Source organism: Symsagittifera roscoffensis, chromosome 1, assembly GCF_963678635.1.
Source record: "Symsagittifera roscoffensis chromosome 1, txSymRosc1.1, whole genome shotgun sequence".
NCBI classification, from domain to species: domain Eukaryota; kingdom Metazoa; phylum Xenacoelomorpha; order Acoela; family Convolutidae; genus Symsagittifera; species Symsagittifera roscoffensis.
Window position 1 is genome coordinate 24,271,379 of NC_087062.1, and position 18,908 is coordinate 24,290,286.

The 18,908-nt window shown below is 33.2% G+C and overlaps 3 protein-coding genes across 4 annotated transcripts in view; 1 reads left to right on the forward strand and 2 right to left on the reverse strand.

The window, feature by feature from the left end:
* Nucleotides 1–18,908, reverse strand: part of LOC134841795 (DNA replication complex GINS protein SLD5-like) — a 493,875-nt gene that overhangs the window by 294,016 nt on the left and 180,951 nt on the right. The window lies entirely within an intron of this gene.
* The window catches only part of LOC134841678 (adenylate cyclase type 3-like), a 34,438-nt gene that overhangs the window by 7,261 nt on the left and 8,269 nt on the right, over nt 1–18,908 (reverse strand). Inside the window, exons 7-12 of the mRNA XM_063857716.1 lie at nt 8,236–8,374; nt 6,767–6,947; nt 6,223–6,305; nt 5,925–6,101; nt 4,914–5,737; nt 245–332 (exon numbers count right to left, since the gene is read on the reverse strand). Coding sequence (XP_063713786.1) covers nt 245–332; nt 4,914–5,737; nt 5,925–6,101; nt 6,223–6,305; nt 6,767–6,947; nt 8,236–8,374 — 1,492 coding nt within the window. The remainder of the gene's footprint in view (nt 1–244; nt 333–4,913; nt 5,738–5,924; nt 6,102–6,222; nt 6,306–6,766; nt 6,948–8,235; nt 8,375–18,908) is intronic.
* The window catches only part of LOC134841707 (uncharacterized), a 343,993-nt gene continuing 331,555 nt past the window's right edge, over nt 6,471–18,908 (forward strand). For both annotated transcript variants that reach the window (XM_063857743.1, XM_063857750.1), the window contains exon 1: nt 6,471–6,482. The gene's annotated coding sequence lies outside the window, so the exon portion shown is untranslated. The remainder of the gene's footprint in view (nt 6,483–18,908) is intronic.

Consider the following 18,908-nt stretch of genomic DNA (forward strand, 5'->3'; position numbering starts at 1 on the left):
CAAAAAGTAAGCGGACAATTAAGTGAGCGATGAATTGGTTATAGTTTGCCTAGCCATAATTTAAAAGTCGGCTATTTTGCAAAATTATTTCATAAAATTGTTTGGCCTAGAAAATTCTGTGGTTATTATTTTTAATTTTACTCAAGTTAGGCCTTAGAAAGTAGTTTAAGAAATTGAACTTCAGGAGTCTAAAAAAATATATATATCGCAGCATAGAACAAAATTTGAGCAATTTTAAACTAGCCTGATGATCCCAGCTCAGCATAAACACGACAGAAAGGAGAAGTAACTGAGGAAATAAAGAATCGAACCAGTCAACACAGCTCAGATCTCTGAAATGATGAATGTTTTGTCCTGGTATCATTATAGCAGCCATCTGATTAACCGGTTATTATTAGTCTATTTTGTCAACCCTAATAAAAGAAAAAAACAGGCTGTAGTTATTTACGCAATGCAGCGTGGTAAATTTTAAGGGTTAAAACATCACGGTTAGAGTAGACCTAAGAAAAACATCAAAACTCGGACTAAAACTGTTTTAAAAAATCACAATGGTCCATTTTGGCGGGTTTTCTGCAAACCTCCGCTGCGCTACAGCAGCTTCTAGGACTTTTAAAACATTTTGGCATATAAAACGATCCATACAAAAAATATCTTCTTGAAGTGATTATTTGCCTCGGAATAATTTGAATTTTTGTACCTACTCTAGTCATCATTACGCCAAACTTGAAACGCTTAAAGAACTACGGCGTGTTATACATTTTTCTAGACAATTTATTAGGCGCACAATTTTGTGTCTGTATATTCCTGGATTCCAGAGACAAGTCTTTAAGCAATTTAAAATTTTGTCGGAACGATCGAAGAAACTGAAAGAACAAAAGAAGAACAAACGCAGGTTCCTTGTTGTGGAATCCGCTGACAATTCACAAAATGCACAGTTTCGCCTCGTAATTTTCAGAGGTTTAATAAAAACTTGTAGGTGCTCAAGTTTCGGATCATATACAAATCCCTTGAATCAAAATTTTGATGCTCAGAAAAAAGATTAAAATTTTTTTCTCACTAAGGAGACACTGGTCAAATCTTTTTCATTTTATAATCAAACAAATATCCCGGAGGATGACGCACAGCAAAGTTTCAAGTAACAAATTTTGTTTAACTTAATCTTTTATACTTTTTGTTGCGGTTCAATTCTTTGTGTATAACAAGACTGCTGGTATCAATGCAAAACCCTGAATGATCCGAGCGCCTATTAAATGGTCTCGAAAAGTTTTTTGCTAATGAATTTTTAACAAAGTATGAATTTTAGGCTGATATCAAATTTTAAGTTTTAAAATTTGAGTCGTGGATGGAATTAATAAGCCCAGCTAGCTTGCCTCAATTCAATACGGAATAGTTTTGTGGTGCGGGATAACTCGCCACGAGTAAAAAATGCGTGTTACACTTTCAGCATCAAAGTATAAAACGAACAGTTTAGATGAACTCGTTTCAGAATTACTGTATTTTCAGCTTCGTTTGCTAGTGAGAGCGACCTTTCTGTGAGTAGGAAGTTCAAGGGATCTAGCCCAGAGAGAAAAATTTATTTATGAACTGATCTCTTAAAAAATCAACGATCATATGTCTTCTTACTTTCTTCCAAAAACGGAACAAAAAAAGATTCAGAAATTAATTTTATTTTATTTTGTCATTTTTTTCAATCTGAATAATTTAGCTGCTTGCTCATTACAAAAATTGAATCTTTACAGATCATGCAGCCCGAAAGTTTTTAAATACAAAACTTTTAAGTTGCAAACCATGTTCTAAAAATTGAGAACTGTTTTGCGGAAAAAAAACATATGGAATGCAAGATTACTAGTTTTTTTGGGGACCTAATCCAAACATAATTTTCCTGTATTGAATGAAAGTACGTAGGAACTTTGTTTCCAGGTGTATTTAAGTTTTTTTCTTTTTTTCTCAGTGTCGAGAAACTGGTTTGAAATTTTTGATTTTTGGTTCAGTTTCGAGAGAGGTGATCGAGAAACGATATTTATTTTCATTAAGACTTTTCGTCTAAAAAACCTCAATTTCATTCAAACTAAAACTAGTTTTGGATGTATAATTTAGTGCTTCCCTAGCAAAAATATGCCTAATAAATTTTTAGATTTTTGTTTAAGACAAGATAAAATTATTTAGAGGTGTTTTTGTCAGTCATTTTTTTTGAAGACAAATGTTTTCAAATTTGTATAAATTACTAAATTTCCACGCGTTTATATAGTTCTCAAATCACAGCAAGCGGTAAAAGCGACCTTGATTTTAAGAAAAAAAATGATTTTTTTAAATGATTATGGCAATCCTTGTTACTTAAAAGTTTTGTTTGTAGCATAAGCTCAAATTTTGATTTTATTTGAAAACTGGTATTCGCACATTTATTTTTGCTGTGACATTTGTTTGTTGAATATGCACGCTTGTGGTGATTATTTATTTGTTCCCGGCGTTTTTCGACTTTTGATCAACAATACGTCTTAAAGTCAACAACACATTGAGCTCAATTATTAGAAGAGTTTTCATCTTGGTTATTTTTGTGAAAATAAGGGAAAACTGCCAATTTGGATACCTTGGGATAAGCAATGAGCGTATCGTTTGTATTTAGTGCAAAAACTTCCATGTAAATTTTTGAATGCTGCGAGATCAAATGGCTAAAGGGCCGTCCAAACGTGAAAAAAGGCTCGCTAACTGATCCAACTTATGTGCTGGTGAAAAAACCAATTAACTTCTACAAAAGATATCATACATTTCATCGTTAGCTTAGCTGAGACTTCTGAAATTATAATCGGAACATTATAATCGGGCCATGGACTCAAAATTAAAAAATTATTCCACCTGCAAAAGCTTCTTTTTGGAAAACTACGGGAATTATAAAGTTGTCAGTTGGTGGCGCATAGATTTCCGATTTTTGTTCCGACTATTGAAAATGGGGAGGAACTTTGTATTCGGGTGTGTTTTAGTTTTTCTTTTTTTCTCAGTGTCGAGAAACTGGTTTGAAATTTTTGATTTTTGGTTCAGTTTCGAGAGAGGTGATCGAGAAACGATATTTATTTTCATTAAGACTTTTCGTCTAAAAAACCTCAATTTCATTCAAACTAAAACTAGTTTTGGATGTATAATTTAGTGCTTCCCTAGCAAAAATATGCCTAATAAATTTTTAGATTTTTGTTTAAGACAAGATAAAATTATTTAGAGGTGTTTTTGTCAGTCATTTTTTTTGAAGACAAATGTTTTCAAATTTGTATAAATTACTAAATTTCCACGCGTTTATATAGTTCTCAAATCACAGCAAGCGGTAAAAGCGACCTTGATTTTAAGAAAAAAAATGATTTTTTTAAATGATTATGGCAATCCTTGTTACTTAAAAGTTTTGTTTGTAGCATAAGCTCAAATTTTGATTTTATTTGAAAACTGGTATTCGCACATTTATTTTTGCTGTGACATTTGTTTGTTGAATATGCACGCTTGTGGTGATTATTTATTTGTTCCCGGCGTTTTTCGACTTTTGATCAACAATACGTCTTAAAGTCAACAACACATTGAGCTCAATTATTAGAAGAGTTTTCATCTTGGTTATTTTTGTGAAAATAAGGGAAAACTGCCAATTTGGATACCTTGGGATAAGCAATGAGCGTATCGTTTGTATTTAGTGCAAAAACTTCCATGTAAATTTTTGAATGCTGCGAGATCAAATGGCTAAAGGGCCGTCCAAACGTGAAAAAAGGCTCGCTAACTGATCCAACTTATGTGCTGGTGAAAAAACCAATTAACTTCTACAAAAGATATCATACATTTCATCGTTAGCTTAGCTGAGACTTCTGAAATTATAATCGGAACATTAAAAATGGAACATGGACTCAAAATTAAAAAATTATTCCACCTGCAAAAGCTTCTTTTTGGAAAACTACGGGAATTATAAAGTTGTCAGTTGGTGGCGCATAGATTTCCGATTTTTGTTCCGACTATTGAAAATGGGGAGGAACTTTGTATTCGGGTGTGTTTTAGTTTTTCTTTTTTTCTTTTTCTTTTCCACGCAAAATCAGGTACCACAAATAATCATCGGACTGGGTTCAGTGATATATCATATTAAAGCCCTTACAGTGGTAATTCGAATCACATTAAAAATTTTTTCCCTGTGTCGAGAAAAACCGGCTTGCAATTTTTGATTTTTCGTCTTATTCCGAGCGAAAAAAGCGAGCGAGCAGCCTTATTTTAGCTGCTTAAAAGCTTGCCATAGCTTATTTTAAAACGTAAAAACTTAGTTTTACTTGAGCAACGTAAGTTTACTTTGAGTATTTTGAGTATTTTAGCGCCATTTTGAAATCAAAATTTTCAAAAATTCAAAAAACTGCAAAGCTTGAAAAAATTTTTTTTCATTTTTCAAGTAACTTCTAAATAAGCTGTTTTCCAGTTTGCTTATTTTACTATGACTGTCGAATATATCTAATCTCAGTTTTTTGCTCAGCTCTTTTTTCAATTTTTGTATTAAGGCATGTTTACACGGCGATTTGATACGGCTCAAAAATGATTCCCATAGAATTGGAGTACGATATTTGATTCAAATAATGAAATAATAGGCGCAGAACAATTCATTTAGTTTTTGACGATTTTTCAATTTTCAATTTTTTAAATGAAAGTTTTATTGATTTTCGACTGAAAACTACATCGGAATATTTAAAGAGCATCGGAACATTTAGCGCTTTGCCTCGATAGCACTATTATTTCACTTAATGGACTGAGGCGCTGAAGGCGAAATTCCGAAAACTAATGAAGGACGGAATTATCAGGGCGTCAGATTGAATGAAACAAGTACTTCAAAAAACTCCATGTTCAAGCCTCAAAAAGTTGGCGTTTATTGCATGTAACTATCCAGGACAAAACAGAATATGAATTACTGGATTAGTGCAGGTTGGGATGCCTTTTCACTCAAACTTTTAGTAGCATGACTTGACGAAGAATTATTTTCGATAGCTTGATTGAAACTGGTATCAGTTCCGTAAATAACAGAAACAGCACAATTGTTTACCAAAAAGCAAAAGCAAACCAGGAATTTAGTCAAGGCCATGGCTCTCGTGAAGATCAACGCATAAAAGATGTTCAGTAAAAACAAGCAGGAACAAAAATTTTGAAGGAACATAACTGTCGATATCTCATCGTTAGGAGGTAATATTAACAAAAAGTTATTATAAACTGAAACAAACAAAGAAAAGGTCAATATAAATGAGGTGTAAAAGTGATAACCCACATAACTATGAACAAGTTTGTTCAGTTTCTGCCACAACCAATTTCTGCTAAAAGCATCACAATGGACAGTTGCGGACTGCATTTCAGAAAAAGATAGAAAGCTAAGTAAAATTCGGAAAATTAAAATCAAAATTGCAAAAATAATCAGAAAAATTTCCACTGATAATGCGGAGCAACTGTAAATTTGAAAGACATTGCTCTTAATTGGATAAAAAATGTCGTCGTGACTCTTCAGATAAACGAATATAACGAAATGTGTGATCAGAAAGGGCGTGATTAATAATGATTCGTAAATGACACTTGAGCAGTAAATTTTGGGATACCCATTTTCCCTAACTTTTTCCTCTTCCTCGAGAAAGTTTTCACCGTTGCACGATGACCTGAAATCGGCATTGCTGTTTGTAAATGGGATGGTTTCTCGGAGCAGTTTTTCCTCGAAGAACGTTCTCCGAAACTTTCGCTCCAAGTCCGCCTCCTGAAACGATATCAAATTATTGTTTTGCTACAAAAATCGAAGGCAATTTCTCATTGAAAATTTTGCGATCAAAAAATAGGGGTATATCATATAGTCCAAACACTGAAGCGTAGTCCGTTTGTCTAAGCCAGTCCTTTAGAAATAAACATATAGATTCTTACGTGAAACTTTTGCAAATTGTTCTGACCTTGAAAGTGCCGAAAAAAGTACATGGAGTCCAAATGAAAGAGTTGACACAAATTTCATTCTGGTCTAGGGCGGCTAGAAGTTGTTGCTCTTCGTTTTGGGACGAATCAGGAGGAACTGCAAGTGTGCTCGATTCCTGTCTCGATATTTCGGCGCCATTTTGTGACTTTTTTGAGGCCTGAAAAGACAAGAAATGCTCAGTCTGGTAGACTCCAACACACCATTTAAATCCTCATAGTTAATTTGCATTCTTGTGTTCATTGTTTGAGGATGAGTTTCTCTTAGATTTCAAGTATTACCTCTGACGGGTTTTGAAATACTTCTTGGTTGTTTTCCACTTGATGCTCCTCCACTTTTCTCTGCACAAAGTAAGTCTTCATTTCTGAAACGAAGCGTATAACTTAAAAAAATTAAAAAATAACAAGACCTTCACTTTTCCTCACTTTTTTGAAGTTTTACTAAATTTTAGAACATCTCAAACTATTTTGATTTCATAATATTTCAGTCTCATTTTGAAATTTATTTGGCTCAAAAAAGTCTCTGGTAGAACTTATTAAATTTTGGGAAGCTTCGGCAAAAATACAGTTGGTTTTAATAAATAAGGAACGTTTTTTTTTTGTAGTTTAGAAAAACATTCAACTCGAAAGCTGCTCATTTGAATATGAAACCCAAATTTGACCACAAATGAATACCGTAAGCTAGTTCTAACCATTTTAACGCTTGAAGTAGAAAATTTTCAAATAGCACTAGCAACATAAAAAAGTGCCCGATTTTTTGGAATTGGTATGATCAGGTTTTAGTTTTGCTAATTGTTTTAATTCAAAGAATCCTGTTATGACTCACTTCCAAGCATGGAGGTGGCCTTCTGGGCGGGGTCTGTGTCGAAGTTCTCCTGGAAGAGGAAGCACTCCTTGTCCTCCTCGGAGAGGGAGGCGAAAGTGGTCTGACTGATGTGCACTCTGCTAGCCCTGCCACTACTCTCCATCTCGTTGGCCTTGAACACGTCCAGAGACACTATGTCGAACTGCCAACAAAAGAAGAGGTGATTGAGTCAGTGTCTCGTTTATTTCGGAAACTGGCTAATCTGTTTATTATATTTTTGATCAGAAAAAACCAAACTTCAAAAAGTAACAGAATTGGAAGTTCTGGACTGGCATTTATAAACCAATTATTTTATTGATAAAACTATCTCTATAAAATATTACTAACTAACCAATCATATTCCATCACTAACACTGACAATTATTTGTAGTGCTGAAACTACTTGTAGTTTCAGCACCAGAACAATTTGAATAAATCTTAGACTACAGTTGTTCTTCTTTTGGATAAACTCCAAGAACTAACTCGTAAATACCAGTATACACTAGATCTATTGAGACTAGGAGATATAAGAGTAAGATTAAGATTGGTATTAGACAAAGAAGTTGCACGAATCTATCCGGCCGAAAATAAGATAGCGTGACGAACAGACGGTGTACCTTTTCTGAAATTACCCTATGAATAAGCTACCTCTAGCATAAACTCAGTTAGTCATATCCGGTTACTGTGCAAGTAGCACAGAATGTTCCAACTATGGTCTTAAAAAATACGAAATTACACAATTTTATTTTCAATTTTTTTTGCAGAAAATTTTCGAGTTTTGAAGCTTTTGATTCCCAAATTGGCGCTAAAAACACCAAAAACTAACTTTGATTGAGTAAACCTAAGTTGTCACGGATAAAACTAAACTTGAAAAGCTTTTGTAAGCCTGCTTAGCCTTACTTGATTAGCTTGAAATTAGACCACAAATCAAAAACTTCAAGCTGGTTGTTCTCAACATTGAGAAGTTTTTTCAAAATTGTTAAATATCGTTCGAATCACGATTAAAGGGCTTTAGTATGATATATCATTCTACCCATTCCGATAATTATTTGTGGTACCTGATTTTGCGTGGAAAAAAAAACTAAAACACCCGAATGCAAAGTTTCTCCACATTTTTAAAATGGTCGGAACAGCAGCAAGAGCTTTTTGTGAGTTTGTCTTTTTTCCGAGTTTTTTCCACATTAATATGAGTTTAAAAAATTACAAAAATGATAGGATGAAGTTTTGACAAATTAATGTGCTATTTTGAGCCACCAAAAAATTGTGACCTAACCCAAAGATATTTTCAATGTTTTTGTGCAACAAATCTGCTTGCCTTGTCACAAAGTTTTATCGTTTTAAAAGCAACATTATTCGCTTCAGTTTTCAACGATTCATTGTTAACTTGCGTGTCCCAGAGATAAAATAATTTTCCCATATTAGTTTGGTTCGGCTTGATGACCTCGGCTGACCTTGTATCGTCTCTCTCCCACAATTCCACATATGACTCTTCCAGAGTGCACGCCAACCCGCATCTCCACCTTCTCATTTCTGTCAAGGTCAAATTGTCGGATCACGTCAATCATTCCCAGACCCAACTCAATGCAACACCTGAGCAGTGCAAGATGCAAATTGACAAAGACATTTGACTGCAAAAAAAATATGTTCAGTGGCTACGCAAAATCAAGTCCCCAAATGAGATCTGTCTGTGTTTTTTTTGGACAACATGAAAAATAGGTCTTCTCAGTGCAGAGAAAAACGGTTGGAATTTTTTTTGTTTGGTCAATTAAAGTATTGAAAATAAGGCCCTCCTATAATTTGAAGTAATTAGAAGGCATCGTTAGAAAATTTTTGGTCTCGGTCAGCTAAAAAAAAGATGCCTAAAAATAAAATGAAATAAATGAAACCCATTCTATGTTTATTATGTTCTTTGCGGTAAATCAAAAGCGAGGAAAAATGCAGCGAAAAAACGTTAAACAGTAGAGATTTATAGATTGTTAGTTCGTTTTCAGTTGAGAGTCAAAATGTTTGAACCATTATGGAACGTTTAATGAGTAGTATTGAATTATCGATAAGTCAACGATAATCATAGTCAAAATGACAATTTCTAATATCTAAATCATTGATATACAGTTTATCTTAACACAATGACTTTATCTTGATTCGTAGATAATGATCGATTTTTGATAAACGTCATAGCTTTCTCACGCAAAAAATCTTGCTTTCTGCTGAATCTACATCTTTTCTGAAAGTTTTCAATCAAAAAACACACTCTTTTTTCAAAAAATTATTTAAAACAATTTTGATCAAAATTGGTCGAAACTATCTAACTGCTTTTTAGCGTAATTTCCCCCGAGTTTTTTCAAGCAAAACTCAAAAAGATACACACAAAATTGCTTTTGTAATGTTTTTAGGCTTTTCCTGTAAAAAAATACGATTCAAGTTTTGTAGGGAAAACTAGCCAAACGAGGAGTGCAACCTAATTTTGCAGTTTTAACATATTGTTCAGTCAAATGAAGTTATAAATTTAGTTTTTTTTGTAGGTAAAGATACCCCAGGAAATTTCACAAGCAGTACGGTTATTAAACTGGGATATCTTCAAGCTGAAACACCAGTCTAATGCGTTGCAATTTCATCTTGGATAAAATTTTATTCTGTGCTTAAATTTGTGTTAGAAATGCAAACAAGTGGAAAATTGATCTGAAAATATGATGCAAACAACTAACAAAAAAATTTTGTAAATAAAATAACGAACAAGATTTTCAAAATCTTCCTAATGATAGGAGTAAAATAGTTTTTGCTCAAGCTAATCTTCTTTTATTGTTCTGACTTTCGCAGAAAAAGACGGAATTTTTGTACTCGGGTTGTTTTTTCCCTAGACAAACTTCGTCTTTTTAACACGCAATTATTGGAAAAATTTTGAATAACATTCGAAAATTATTGTAGTCGTGAGCTAAAATTCAAAAAAACTTTTTCCTGTGACCTTGTGACCACTTTTTGTAAAATTATGGGTGTTTAAAGATTGCCAATATGCTCAATTCGGGGACAACTAACGCGCAATATATTTCGTGCTTGAACGCGTAAGCAGAGGTTAAATCCCTATAAGAAATCGTTCCAAGTTGGATTGAGGCTTACTCTTTGGTTCATTCAATACTTTGCTGTACACAAAATATATCATTTTGTACTTTATTTAGCGTGGGGGAGATAATTTAAAAAAACATCAAATTTTGAAAAAATTTTGAAGATTTTATCAATTATTCTCTTTCAAATTACTCCAATGAAATTAAAACGCAGTCGGAACATTCAAGTTATCGCCCTGGTCGAGCTACCTTTTTTAATTTGCGATTGTAACAACCGTCTCGTTGCGTTTTTGATATGATTTTTGGCTGTTTGAGCGGGTAATTCAATTTTCGGTTTGCTTGCCTTTTGTATTGTTGAACTACCACTTTTTTTTTCATGAAAACTTTTTTTAAATTTTTTATTTTCATAAATCGACTCTTTTCACACATATAAGTGATTGATTTTCTGACATCAATCAATTTAAACAGCATTAAGCATAGATTAAATATACTCTACTGGGATAATTCGTTAAAAAGCAAAAACAGTCCGATATAAAATTGATTGCCGTCATACCATTTGATTCAGACGCTTTTTATTAATTATTTGCTACTTACCAATGACTCATTTTAGATGGAACCGCTAAGATGATAAAGAAACAGCAGGTTTTGTAATTTAACGTTTACGGCGTAGAAAATAATAAACAAATAAGGTTGATTTTATCAGGTTTTGAATGTCTTAAAGGTGTGTGAGGTTGGCCAAATTTTGAAAACAATTTTTGAAAACTTGATACAATGAAAATTTTTAAGCGAATGGATGACGCAAAAACTGATTTTTTTCAAAAAATTTTACCCATGTTCCCAAGATACATTTTGATTGAATTAACAATTTTTTACTCTTGCGATATGCAAACGCTATCAAACTGAAATATAGAACTTTTTTCGGGTTAACAACTTGTTTAACAGAATCACTTGAATCACTTGTATCTTAGTTCATAATGAACTCAAATTTATATGCCTTCCTAACCATTTTAACCTGGAGGTAAAAATATACCTGAGACTTCAAAGATCCTTGGTTCGAACCTGACCAGTAGCTGGTTTTTTTTTTTCAAACGGAAAGTACTATGTTCTCGGCCAATTATTTGTCTACTTATCTGTAGTCGACTTAGTTGCAGCATCTTAAAACTTTTATTTTTTTTCGCTGCGCGCATTTTTCTATAACTTTTGGAGCGTTTGATTTACTCCTAAAATTTTAAATTTTACTCACCTTTCTATGTCGCTTAAAAAAATTTCTTCGGCCCAAATTATTTTGGCTCATTTTCAATTGGCTTAATGATCTAAATTTAAGTCGTTTGGGTCATTTTCAATTGGCTTAATGACCTAAATTTGGGTCGTTTGATTTTTTTTTCATTATGGAAAAATCTTTCCAAATATATTGGAAAAACTTAAGTCTACTTTAGAAACCTCTACTGATTTTCAAAAAAAGGTATCAATCTACTCCCCTGTGTGCATGTACACTCCCCTAGAGTATATTCTTAATTGACCCTTCTGTCTACAGCCCTAGTTGAAAAATAGACCAATTGACTGCTAGATTTTCATAGACGAAAAGAAATTTTTTGAAAATTTAACCTAGTATTTTTCCGTTTAACTCACCGCCATGTATCAAACAATTAAGATTCAAGAAATCGTTAGTACTCTTTACTAATAACGTATTTTGTTTTAAAGTATACAGACGACGACTAAGACTAATTGCTTTAGTCGAATTTCCGGACTTTCTCGACGTAAGGCGCCGACTCTGCGCGCCTGGAAAATCTTTCGGTCGCGCTATATCCTTCGGGCGACCGTTTTTACTTAAGTCGCGGGCCTCTGACCTGGACAATTATGCTTTTGTTCCGGCTTTCGGTACGAAAGTAACGGAATATTTTTGCTCGGGGTGGGTTTTTTTTTTCTTCAGACAAATTTCGACTTTTTAACTAGCCATTTTTGCCGGAATTTTTTTAGATCATTCGAAAGCTATTGTTGTCCTGAGCTTAAATTTGAAAATATATTTCACCTGTGATCATTTTTCGTAAAGTAATGAGGGTTTAAAGATTCCCATTTTGACCAATTTGGGACAATTAACGCGCGATATAATTCGCGCTATTAACGCGTAAGCGGAGAGTTAATCCGTCTTAGAAATCGTTCCAAATTGGTTGAAAGACGCTTATTTGCCATAATTCTTTCATTACAAGGAGCGAAATCTATTGTTTTGTACTTTATATGGCATGTGGGGGGATGATTTTTATACAAAAATTTTCAAATTTTAGAAAAAAAAATTTCATTTTATTTTATTTCATTTAATTTTTTTATGTTGTTTATGTTATTACTGCTCCATAAACATTAAAAGGCAGTCGGAACATTCAGGGCTTCGCCCTGATACGAGCAGTCTTGTTTAATTATAAAATTGAATGCCGTTTGTGAGCTCAAGCTTTAGGTAAATTTGCTAACAATACTGAACCTGCATGTCAACTCTTCGAGCGGTTTTAAAAAATTTTTATTTTTGTTTTGATATACCGGTTGATTTTTCTTTTTAAGAAAACAGCTGAAGTATGTTTCTTAGAAAAACTAAATAATATTTGCTGAAAGAGCCATTTTTAGATGAAATAATTGTCATCAAAGTTATCCATTTTACCTCATTAACGGAATTAAGACCCTCATTTCACTTCCTTCAAACGGCAACCGTCAAAAATAAGTCTCAATTAGGTTCTTACCAATTCCGCTCAGATCAACTAAGTTCTCATCTCAGCTAATGTCAAAATAATGTTTCATCATCCCGCCGATGTATAATGACTTTATTTCATGCCATTTACCCATTGTGCACCCATAAGCTCCTCAAAAATGGAGCAGGGAAAGGGATTTGGCTGGAGGTTTTAAAATTGTCAGCGCTTAATTAGATATTCCCTATGCGGGAAGTGTATCCTTAACCGTGTCAACGGAATTGAAATATTAGGAGCAATTGCGTTTGAAATTTCAGGTTTCGTTTGAAAAGCTACCACTAAAGGCTAGGGTTTACTTCTTAGTGATCGGTTTTTAGATACAAGACTTCAAAACTAAAGCTTTTATAGATCGGCTCTTTGGCACAAAACTTCAAAAGGCTTTTGTGTTTTTTCCTAATAAAAATAAAAACTATTTCATGATTAAAAATGAGCTTTTCCTCGGGAGTAAATGATTGGAAAAAAAACGATATAATGATATACTTATTATCTGAATGCCTTCTAAAATGCCTTCCAGTTTCTTTTTAATACTGCCATTCAACGATCCTTTGATCAGTTAATTTGAAGACTCGAGTAAATCAGATGAAAGCTTGGTTTGATGTCCTTACCAACCTTGTGCCCCCAGTTTTACTCTTTTAAGGCAATTTTGATTTTGGAAAAGAAGCTTCATTTATAATAAAGTCAAATGGCAATTTTCGGTTATGTACATGAGATAAGGCTAGATGTAAAATGAGGCTCAAAATCAAACGCAAAGTCAGATGTTTACTCTTAAATTTTATTTTCAAAGTCAGTTCTGTATAATATCCATTAATTTAGAGTTTCAGCGAAAATAAGACATCGACTCAGACAGAAAATGATCTTATCTATCCTCTGTAAAAGTATCAGTTTTTGGTTGCAACGAATTATTAGTTAATTCGGGTTTTGAAATTTCCACTTTTCAACATCTGTTGTAAAATTTTTGCCACGCATGAAAATCTTAGTTTGTCAGTGATTCAAAGTGTTTTGTCCATGCATTTGAAACTGAGTGAAGCAAGGAAATGCTTTCATTAAGGAGTGTTATTGTGAAATTCCGACCATTGAAATTCTTCTTGCCGTTGGGAAAACTTGCATATGTTTTTAAGTGACAATGTCAAAACCGGAATAAACTTGCAAGTCCGTAAAACTAAAATTCAAAATATTTATAGATGGCAGCGCAAATCATTCGCTCTCAGTCAATGTGAAAAGATTCAAGAAACTCAAATGGTGCTCTTTGGAATTATCATTAAATACAGACGCTTTTATGAATGGTCCTTATAAATAGACGCTCAAAAAAGAATCAGAAACTGAGTTTGCGTCCTTTTTGTCCGTTAGTGAAGTTGGCGTCTTTTTCTTTAAGTAATTCTGAATGAAAATAATTTTGCTCAGTTTGATTTGTCATTGAATTAAGTTTTTTGTTTTTATTAAGAATATTTAGTTTTTTTCACGTACACTAGTGGGCAAAACTTCCAGGCTCTTACTGTCAAAAATGCCCAATTTCAAGGACCATTTTGGACGGAACCTACTTCAAAAGTTGAGGATCTACATCTAGCATTATGTTACACCTACAAAAGTTTCAATAGTTCAAAGTATTTTTTTGCTACCATCAAATATCAAATTGATCATTTGTTCACTATCTGTTAACTGTACTTCCTACTGTATTTAACATGCAGCTTTAGTGAATAACTTTAAAACAAAAGCCAAAGACAAAAAATTTGTTTCCTACCATCAAAGAGAACATTTTTTCATTAAATTTTTTTTGACCTATCAAAAATACAGCTGGGAGTGTGTGCTCGAGCATTGTGTTTTAGGAATAACAAGACTGCTCGTATCAGGGCGAAGGCCTGAATGTTCCGGCTGCCTTTTAAGGTTTATGGAGCAGTAATAACATTAAAAAAATTAAATATAAAAAAATATAATGAAAGATTTGAAATTTTCCCCCCCCAAATGCCATATTAAGTACAAAAGAATAGATTTCGCTCCTATTAACAAATCAATTACGACAAGTAAACTTCTCTCAGCCAATTTGGAACGATTTCCACGACGGATTAAATCTGCGCTCACGCGTTAATAGCGTGAGCGTTAATATAATGAAAGATTTGAAATTCCCCCCCCCCCCCCCAAAAAATGCCATATAAAGTACAAAAGAATGGATTTCGCCTCCTATTAACAAATCAATTATGACAAGTAAGCTTCTCTCAGCCAATTTGGAACGATTTCCACGACGGATTAAATCTGCGCTCACGCGTTAATAGCGCGAAATATATCGCATATTAATAGTCCCAAATTGGCAAAAATGGCAATCTTTAAACCCCCATAACTCTACCAAAAATGGCTACAGGTGAAATATCTTTTCAAATTTAAGCTCAAGACAACAATATTTTTTGAATGATATAAAAAAATTCTGTCAACAATGACTAGTTAAAAAGTCGAAATTTGTCTGAAGAAAAAAACTCACCCCGAGCACAAATATTCCATTACTTTCGTATCGAAAATCAAAACAATAAACTCTGTGAATGTCATTGTTTCAAAGTTTTGACCTCAACAACTCAAACTTGTTTTTTTTTCTCAGATTTAAAGGTTTTGATTAAAGTGCAAGCTTGAAAGTACCACGGTGCTAGGTCGTGCGATGGTATAAAAAGACTGGTTGAAATCAAAATTTTTGTCCATTTTTAACAAATTTACGCGTAAAAGTTTCCTTACCTCAGCTCAAATACTTTATCAGCATTTCGGTTTTATTGTGAAACCGTCATTAGTAGAAATGTTATTGTTCCTAAGAGTGAAAACGAGATCAGGTGATTTTGGTTGATTCAATTTTGATTTCAATTTTCATTGACATTCATATAATTCAGACTTTTTCCTAAAAACAATACCAATATTTGTCTTAAAAAAGTAATTTAATGGACAATGCTCTAAATATTTTCATTCAAATTAACTCACTTTAAAAAATTACATCCAACAATTTCCTTTCATTTAAAGGGGTTTGAAAATTCAACCTTTAATAATTTGATTATCACCAAGCTTCCACGTTTTCTCTAACGCGTTCTAAATTGCACTGTGCGGAGGAGGTTTCTAAAATATTATAAATTCAAACCTCAGATCAAATATTATTCAGATACTTTGACTGACAGCCGAAAAATTCAGTGCCTCGCCAAGACGAGCTGTCTTTTGAACATTTCATTGGTATTTTATATTAACAACATCAAATTGTTTGAGTTGCTAACTAAAGTGGTTTCTGTTTCAAAGCTTAAGGAGATAATTTACTCCCTGCAATTTTTTGCAAACCAGAAGTCATTCCTTTAAGTGCCACTAATGTTGTATTTTCTATAAAGCTATATCTCATACTTCAAAATTTTTCATTTTGAAAAAAATCAAAATTGGTGCAAACCTGTACCCAGCGAAGGCTGTTTTTCGAGATAGAAATGTTATTTAGATTACCTAGCCACACTTTTTGTTTTTTTTGTACAAAAACAATCTATTTCTTTCTTAGTGTAGAAATAAACAATTTCTGCAAAGACATAACCAGAAATCATTTCACTGCTCAACCGCAACGAGATAAACATGCTTCGAGTATACACAATAGACGTAGCAATACAATGCAAATAAACACTCGTCATAACATCGTTGCTTTTTCTGGTTGCTAAAACTGTCATATAATGTTAGGTCATGTGGCATAACGGTTAGCACAGCCGCCCTTAAATGCGTAGATCGGGAGTTCGAGCTACATCCGGAGCACTTTTTCTAGCTTGCAATAGCCTAGATTTAGCTAATTTTTGATCAGAAATAAGATGAGACATAAAAAAATGTTGAAAAATACCTGCTTTGTTTAAACACTTCTCAAAGAATTTCTGACCAGAAAATTAGATTAAATATAAAGTATTCCAGGTCAGAAAAAAAGTTTTCTCGGTACGGAGAACAGTATGTTTGCGATAAAATTCACATTAAGCCTCATATCCAAAATTACTCAAGCTTAACTGAGATATTGTCCAATTTGGAGCAAAAAAAAGTTTTGCAGCTTATCAAGTTTCAAAAGCAGTCACCTTTCAGAAACGTTCAGAAACGTATTTTTGCAATCAAAATTACCTTTTAAAAACACCCGTCAGGGCTAATTTTTTTTTCGGCTGATTATGAATTTGACTATTTTTCAAATGATTTTAGGGAAAGTTTCAAATATTTCCAAGACTTCAGTAAATAAAACAATAAAAAATTTAGAAGGTACACGTCAGAGAATACTTTCAGTTCTTTTTGTAATTTCACTCTTCGTTCTTCAATTACTAATCTTCCCTGGTTGAAGTTGAATTTACAATTTGTGGAGCTTCCAATATTTATAATCTGACTCATTCCTGATAAAAAATTGTACTCTACAGCGCTGAATCAGCATTATTTTATCAATACAACATCAATGTTTGAAATCAGGGGCGGGGGCGAATTTTCAAAAATTTTTAAAAAATTTTGTTGAACTTCTTTTTGATCTATCCATTTGAATTTCCTTGTGCTCCCAGAGCCGGAAAGTTTTGAAAACAACAGGTCAAAAATGCCGTTCAAAAAATAAGAATATATTGGCACCAGAGTCGCTTTTAGAAAAATTTTAGAGTTGGTCGGCCGAAAACAGATGTTCAAAGATAACCCCAAAAAAGGGACTTACTTTGTTTGGCGAATGGGTCGAATCCTTGAAAAAAAACATCTTCCCAACCCCCTACATCCGCTTTTGTTTGAAATAGCAAAAACATATATATATATATATATATATATATATATATATATATATATATATATATATAATTAGAATGTAGAGAGTTAAAACTTTGTTAATCTACGAAGATAGTTAGGTAGACTTCATATAGAGTCAAAACAATGCAAATAAAGTTGTGTATCCTTATTCATTATGAGACCAAACTGTGTGCACTGGATAGGTGCACAATTTTGGATCGGAAGCTCCTGGATTCCAAAGACAAGTCTTTGAACATGTTTTAAGCTTTAAGTGGAGTATTTTTACAAATTTTCTGCGGATTCCGCGTACAAATACCTGCAACGTAAAGTTCATTGGTACATTAAGTTTGTTGCAACGAGCGAACATAAATAGTTGAATAGAGGTTCCGCAAATATTAGTAGATTCCGCAAATTATGCGGATTACGCTTACAATTTGCGGATACCGCTCGCAATTTGCGGAATACACGTACAATGTGCGGATGCGTCTTACAATTTGCGGATTCCACTTACAATTGCGAATTCCGCAAATTTTGTTGCGGATTCTGCAAAGTTGCCAGTTTTTGGAGCTTTCTTGAACAATGAAGTGTTTTAGCTGTTTGTCTGTGGAGTCAAAAATAGCAAAGAAGATCAAAAAAGTCTTGAGGATTCCGCAGCAATTCTGTTTTTGGCTTGTTTTCGGAATCCACTTACAATTCACAAAACGCACAGTTTGTGAATTGTAATGTTGTGCATATAAAAAAATGTACAAGCCAAAATTCATAACATGAATAGGTCCAATTATTAATAAAACATCCATGAAAGTAGTAAACGTATAATTTTCACATGCTAAGTTGGGATAATGTTTGACCAGAACGAAAGAAAGGAGTAGCTGAACTGAATGCCTTATAGCTAAAATCTAATTTTTCAATTAGATTTACAAATTTTGCGTAAAACCTTTTCTGCAAAAAACAAAGCAAAATGCTGACTTAAAAATATTGGTATGAAAATATTATTAAAGTAAAAAATATTCTTAAAAAACATTCCGATAAAAATATTCCTAAAGTATTCCAGTTTTATATTGCGGGACCACTTGGGTGAGAAAAAAACGAAAAAAAACCTCCTGAAACGTTTATTTGCGGTAAGCAACTCTCCAAAAATGGTTGCTGCTCGATAAACTCTCTGACGAAAAATTTCGATGCGTAATACTTTTTTGATCAAATCAGTTCCACCATAAGAAAATTTCCATTGAGTCATCAATGTAATTTTTATCTAAGTTTCAGAGTTGAATCATGATGAACATCGTTGAAAGTGCTCTTCGAGTGCAAGATAAATGATTGACACCCGCACCGAGCGCCCAAGGATTCTAATCGATTATAATGGATTCCCGACACAAAAACAATCCATTATAATCCATTATAGATGTAAAATTCAGACCACGAACTTGATTATGTATTGCCATTTAAATCGATGATTTTTCAAAAAAAAATCCATTATAACCCCATTAAAATCGATTATAATCCATTATTTTTTGGCAGAGAAGTCAATTATTTTTGCCAAGATAATCCAATATAATCGATTATTTTTGAAATAAAAATCCATTATAATCGATTATAATCCCTGTTATTTTTAGA